Source organism: Priapulus caudatus, unplaced genomic scaffold (genome assembly GCF_000485595.1).
Source record: "Priapulus caudatus unplaced genomic scaffold, Priapulus_caudatus-5.0.1 Scaffold314, whole genome shotgun sequence".
Classification (NCBI taxonomy): Eukaryota; Metazoa; Priapulida; class Priapulimorpha; order Priapulimorphida; family Priapulidae; genus Priapulus; species Priapulus caudatus.
Window position 1 is genome coordinate 265,758 of NW_014577375.1, and position 6,631 is coordinate 272,388.

At 42.3% G+C, this 6,631-nt stretch overlaps 2 protein-coding genes across 5 annotated transcripts in view; one reads left to right on the forward strand and one right to left on the reverse strand.

The window, feature by feature from the left end:
• Positions 1 to 5,559, forward strand: part of LOC106808926 (intron-binding protein aquarius-like) — a 54,786-nt gene extending 49,227 nt beyond the window's left edge. Inside the window, 8 exon segments of the mRNA XM_014811847.1 lie at positions 536 to 707; positions 1,273 to 1,443; positions 1,702 to 1,787; positions 2,172 to 2,283; positions 2,659 to 2,721; positions 3,117 to 3,230; positions 3,836 to 3,978; positions 4,828 to 5,559. Of these exon segments, the coding sequence (XP_014667333.1) occupies positions 536 to 707; positions 1,273 to 1,443; positions 1,702 to 1,787; positions 2,172 to 2,283; positions 2,659 to 2,721; positions 3,117 to 3,230; positions 3,836 to 3,978; positions 4,828 to 5,185 (1,219 nt within the window). The 3' untranslated portion in view covers positions 5,186 to 5,559.
• Positions 5,558 to 6,631, reverse strand: part of LOC106808922 (probable ATP-dependent RNA helicase DDX43) — a 14,571-nt gene continuing 13,497 nt past the window's right edge. For all 4 annotated transcript variants that reach the window (XM_014811841.1, XM_014811843.1, XM_014811842.1 and 1 more), the window contains exon 7: positions 5,558 to 6,403. In XM_014811841.1, coding sequence (XP_014667327.1) covers positions 6,187 to 6,403 — 217 coding nt within the window. In that variant the 3' untranslated portion in view covers positions 5,558 to 6,186. The remainder of the gene's footprint in view (positions 6,404 to 6,631) is intronic.

Below are 6,631 nucleotides of genomic sequence, written 5' to 3' on the forward strand. Positions count from 1 at the left end.
GAGTTAATAAACGGTTAATTTCCTGGTTCAAACCTGGTTATTTCCGGTTTAAAACCTGGTTATGCCATTTTAAGTTCCTAGTGTCTAAATTAGAGTTAGTATAAACGGCTAATTTCCTGGTTAAAACCTGGTTATTTCCGGTTTATAATCTGGGTACGCCATTTCAGTTCTTAATGTCTAAATTAAAGTTAGTAAATGGTTAATTTCCTGGTCAAAACCTAGTTATTTGCGGTTTAAAACCGGGGTACGCCATTTCAAGTTCCTAATGCCTAAATTAGAGTTAGTAAACGGTTAATTTTAATGTCCTAGTAAGAGTATTACACGTATCACACGTATTACTAGATTAAGAGTATACGTCGATGTGTTATATATATGTAATCGTGAACTGTAGTGGAATTACGAATACAATGTAATTTTATATGAGGAATTTTAACTTGTCAATTACTAATGTAGGCATTGGTTATAATTATCAGCAATTGCATATATCCCGGCATGCTTATTAGCGGGTTTAAGCTCTGTGTTTGTGCTCTTTCAGAATTTGCAACTTGTATAACTGGCGTTACAAGAAGCTGGGCAACCTGAGTCACGTTCTCACTTGGCCAGAGTACAAGGTAGCCAATGCAGGATTCTTCTATGATATTCAGCTCATCAACGTAGAAGACTTCCAGGGAGGAGGGGAGTCTGAACCCAACCCATATTTCTACCAGGTATGCAGCTGAGGCATCCCCTAGACATTTGATTGGTTAATTTGTTGATGTTGTTGACCTATGCCTGACCTCACACTAATGCATTTTGTGTGTGTTGAGCTGTAGCGTGATATCTCCTGCTGCATACATTGCCTGTCCTGATCCACACAACTATCTTACTAGGGCTTGTTATAAGTATCTCATACGTGGGATGTGAGTAGATACTGTCCACCCTGTGACCTTGTACATCACTGTGATTTCTATGTCAAACTATCTAAACAGGAAGACACACTAAAAACAGTAAACATTTGTTAAAAGTTAACGATAATGTAAAACTTGGCACACACATGCATAACTGCCCACCTAACATGAGTAACTCTGAGCTCGAAACAGTTGTCCCCGTCAATTACTCACGCTACTCGTGGACGATTTATCCGTCGAATCCGAAAAAAATCCCTCGAAAAACATTTAAAAAAACTTTCCATCGAATCGAGAGCGTGACGCGAAAAATCTGTCGAAAAACTGTCCGTTGAATCGATCGTGCACGCGTGACTGAGACGCGCGCTTGTTTTTTTCACGGCGGCAGAACCTCGGCGAGGCGGAGTACGTCGTCGCGACGTTCATGTACATGCGGCTGCTCGGCTACGCAGCCGACCGCATCTCCATCCTGACAACGTACAACGGCCAGAAGCACCTGATACGCGACGTGCTCACACAGCGCTGCGCCAACAACCCCCTCATCGGCTTCCCAAAGATGGTAGGGAGCATGGTTTCTTACTTATGTTACTTGCTCTTACTTCAAGGCAGCTTCTCTCACCGATTCCATTCAGAAGGTTCCATACCATTCAGAACGATACCATTTCAGTACAATGCCATTCAGAAGGTACCATTCAGTAGGTAGGGTGTCGCGAGCTTACACTTACTTACTCTTACTTACGTAACTGAATGGTCTCATACACATTGTCAAGTTAGTGTGTTAGTTATATATGCTAATGAGTGCCACACACTTCTCCAGGTGACGACCGTGGACAGGTATCAAGGACAGCAGAATGACATCATACTGTTATCCCTCGTGAGGACGAAGGCCGTCGGCCATCTTAGGTAGGTGCATTCATTGTTGCTGTCAAAAACGTGTCCGGGACTGCATGGCATTGCACTGAAACTAGACTGCACAGCTCCTCGCCTGCAAATGTATGTCAGAAGTGGATAACACTGCAATACTGAGTAATAAATATAGTATCAATACAAATACATATTATTATATGTAATATTATCCACTTCAAATGTATTTGCATATTTAATAACTAAAGATGTGGCACAATTTCTTTACCATATTGTTTCATAATATCATTTTAGTATGCATAGTCTTTTTAATTTTCTTGATAGCACTTTACACTGGTATGTCGAGAACGGAGGTGTTTCAGGAAGTCGCAGTATTTTCAAAGATGTAAACTGTAACTCCCATTCCTATGATAATGTTGACAGGGATGTGCGGAGGTTGGTAGTGGCCATGTCACGTGCCCGGCTCGGCCTCTACATATTCGCCCGAGTCTCGCTCTTCCAGAACTGCTTTGAACTCACCCCTGCATTCAGTCAGGTATGTGCCATAGCATATTCGCTCATTATTTAGCTCATTTCGTTCGTATACAAGTGGAACTCGTCATAATCGCAGTTGTTGTATTAATAGATTTAAATTGCTAGATATACTGAAATTTTAAATGCGATTCCAAGATATTCAAGTCAATAATATTGTTAGTAGTAATGATAATCATCGAACACCTCATGCAGTCTTGTGGTGCACGCATGGCACATATTAAACATACCATTGTGAATGTAACTATATTCAGATTGCACAGGGAATAATCAGAATGAGCCTATAAACTAAACGTGCAAGCTATGTTCATGAATGGTGCTTCTGTCTAATATTAGGCGCATACATTGAGTATATTACTGGATATTTTTTCATTTTCAGTTGACGAAGGTGCCAACAAAACTCCATCTGGCACCATATGAGCAGTTTCCCACCACTCGAAAGGTATCTTTTTGTAAAAAAGAAAAAGAGACTTCAATGCCAACTGATATTGTCCCTAACCTATGCAATGGTTCGACAGATGCACAATTGCAAATGCCACTAAATCACATTCTTGGTGGTAACGTTTAGCTGTCTTTTTTCTTTCATACACTTTCGAAAATTGCTTTTTATAAATTTGTTCAGAGTAAATTACACATGTAATAAATGTACAATGGATAGTTACAATATACCTTATCTTGTTCCAGTGCTGGTTGGTTGTGTGTGAATTCGTATGTTTAGGTTAGAACAACCGGCAGTATATATATACCTTTCATTCCACAGCAAATTTAGGACTGAGCAAATCAAGTTCGCTATTATTTTATGCAACTATCTAGTAAATGATTAACTGTGTGTGGCAGGTTGGAGAGAGACCCCGCAGAGAACCGCTGGTGGTAAAGGACATGCCCCACATGGCTTCCTTTGTCTACGACTTCTACAACAACAAGCTGCACGCCATGCAGGCGTACCTACAGGTAGTAACCACGGCAACGGCCAACTAATCAAACGACCGCGCGTTCGTCGTCCGGCAATCTTCTTAAGCATTTTAAAATTGCATATTTTTTTCTGGCTTTTTTTGCTAAGAAATTCGAACACGTATATTATCAGGAGCGTATAATATAGATCTATATTATATATCTTATATAGATCTATATAATATAATCTATATTATACACTTCTTAATTATCACTCCTACAGTTCATTGCTAACTTTGTGTAGCATTTACTCAACACAACTTTTATGTAAAATGGCATCATCCAACCAGCAAATCAAATCCACGTGGGGTAATACAGTAGAGCTGTGCCCCGTAGAGGCTGTCTAGGCCTCTTCTTCACGCATATATTATACACTCCTGATATTATATCATCCGATCGCCTCGCCCTGAACAAAATGCCAGTGGAACTGGCCGTATTTTGCTGCGTCTGCGCGAATGGGCTACGGGCACCGGTCAACTCGACCGGTCGACAAACTCGCCCCGTGTGGTTCCAATGCTAACCACAATGCTGGCTGAGTTGGTGCGTGGGTCGAGTTGACTGTAGCTCTGCGCGAATCACACATGCTCGTTTCCGCTGCTGTGTAGAAGTCGGCGCCCGAGCCATACGAGAGCAAGGCGGAGGCCGTCGGGAGCGAGCCTCCACACCAGCACACCGTGCACAGGCTGTCAGAGCACCCGGCGGAAAGCGACAGCGATGACGACGACGGCGGAGCGGGAGACCAGCAGGGGTGAGCGCGTCACGCGTGACGGGAACCGCGAACTCATCCGGTGACATTTGGTGACATTCGGTGGCATCCGGTGACATTCGGTGTCATTCAGTGACATTCGGTGTCATTCAGTGACATCCGGTGACATTCAGTGACATCCGGAGACATTCAGTGAGATTCGGTGTCACCCAGGGTCAATTCCAGGGACCGTTTACTACTCGATTAATGTGTCAGCATTAAAACGGAACCGAAATTTTTGGAATCGAGTTCCGAGAAATCCCTTTTGAAAAATCACCAAATGCAGCGTTACTAGCAACGAAGATATTCGCAATTTTCTACATTCTACGATGATTAAACGACTGTGTTTAGAATTGACTAAGGTACATGCAATTGCTACTGTTAATATTCACTGCGACCTATCTGTGGCCAATTACCACCAACAAACTTTGAAAAAAGTCGTGTTGCTATAAATAACTTGACAAAACAAGTGATCTGTTTCAATCTCCTGTTCGCCGCCCACTAATTAATGCACGCAGTAACGTTATCATCTCTATATAAACAAACGCGCGCGGCAACAGGGTGTTCAAAACAGCTGTAACAGCGTTTCTGATTCGCATGTTGAGATGGCACACACGATGCTGGGATAGCGCGCGCGCTCATGACGTCACTATTTAAAGGGCGTCCCGGGTTTTGCAATAGCCAGGTTAGCATATGCGGGGATTTTGAGTGCTTGGAGACCACACACATAATCTACTATTACATAGCTGCCCAGGGGTGACATCTGTCAAATAAAATGGGTATTGAAATTTTGACCAAATTTCATCTACAACCCTGAATTTATCTGTAAGTTCTCATTTTTCTCTCCAACAGGTTAACAATTAAACAGGATATAATGTCGCCAATAGCACCAAGCCAAGCCGTCCCCAAAACAGACGCAAAAACAACAGTAGAAAAGGAAGCCACTGTGTCAACAGACGCGAAGTCGCCGACGGCAACAGTGAAAGTCGTCCTGCCGGCAGACACAACTTCACACACGGCAACAGAGGAGGTGAACGCATCAGGAAAGACAGAGGCTGTCCTAGAAGCAGCCATGCCTTCATCGGTGGCAACAGAAGTAGTCGTCCCAGGACCAGACACTACGTCACAGATGGAAACGAAAGAAGCACCGACAGAAACGAAGGAAGCCGTCCCAGAAGCGGACACAACGTCACCCATGGAAATAGACTGAAGCAGACACGATCAAGCACAACAGATAAAGTCTCACCCAAAGATGAAGTCAAACTATAGCCATTCCTAAAGGCAGTCTACAGCCAAAGAACTACTTCATAGAAAAATGAGTAGAGGGACATTGTTTAGTTGACACACTATATTTATGTATGTGTTGCCCAGGCTACGATTATGAAAGATGGTCACACTGTTCACATTTGATAGCCACACACGGTTTAACTACTTTTATGCATTCATATGTATGTTTTCCATGCCCCAAAATAAGGTAATATAGTACAGTAATCATGCCATACACTGCATTCACAGAATGCTATTGAAAAAAGTCTGTGTTTATGTACAGCCTAGCATTATAAAATAAATGTGATTCATACTGTATATTATATATTTTTCCGTTTATTTATGCAAACGTTTGGAATGCCGACAATAAATGTGGTTAAAAAATATACAATAATAACTCTTGGCAACGTGATTCAAGTGGTACTAATTTCTTAACTGAAGCATTCACACAGCCCTGAAATGATACATTCAACTAAAGCAAGCATATCTTGCAGTTGCACCCATCACGGTTTTAGAAGTACTCGTGAGTTCTCCTTCCCATGATATTTAATTGTGCTGTGTTTTACAGCAATACGTGTACGAAAACTGAAAAAATGCTTATGAACATAAACACTGAAAGAATATCTCTCTGGTAACACGTTTACGTAACGTTTTGAAAGTATACTAATACACAGCAACGACTATTGCTGTCTCACTTTTTGCACAGCCAGCATTTCAGAAATTACAACGTGAGTACTTGCTATATGCCTTTGCTGTGCTAAGTATTATTAATATATGTTATAACTACATATACGAGTTCAGAATAAATATGATTACGAATATGCATGTGGCCATATAATGTTTTCGAGATCCTGAGCATGTCAACAGAGAGCAATCAACTCGCAACACTAGGCAACAATTTGCCTAACAAATAGCACTAAAAAGAGAGCCACTTTTAAAAAAACTTCAGTAGAAGTTCTCCTCATGGCGCCGTCTGCCTCCTCCTCTACCTCCGCCTCTTCCTCCTCCATCTCTTCCCCCGTCCATTCCGTACGATGACATGCTGGCTCTCTCGTTATCCCGCCGCTCCTTCCACGCGACAAATCGCTCTGCCATCTGGAGCAGTTCAGGAGGCACCTCCTGGTTGGCTTCAACCATGATGTCGATCAATTGCTGCGCTGATCTGCAGAAATAAACGCAAACCTTTGTAGTAAGTACTAGTAACCAAAGTAGTGCGATAACGCGAGATGGCAGTTTTTTATCGATTGAACATCGTGTGCTACTAGATATCTAAATATCTTTCCCCTCCCTCCTGCCTCTCCCCCTCTCCCTTTCTTTTTCTCGTTCCTGCTTTCTCTCTCTCTCTCTCTCTCTCTCTCTCTGTCTCTCTCTCTCTCTCTCTGTCTCTGTC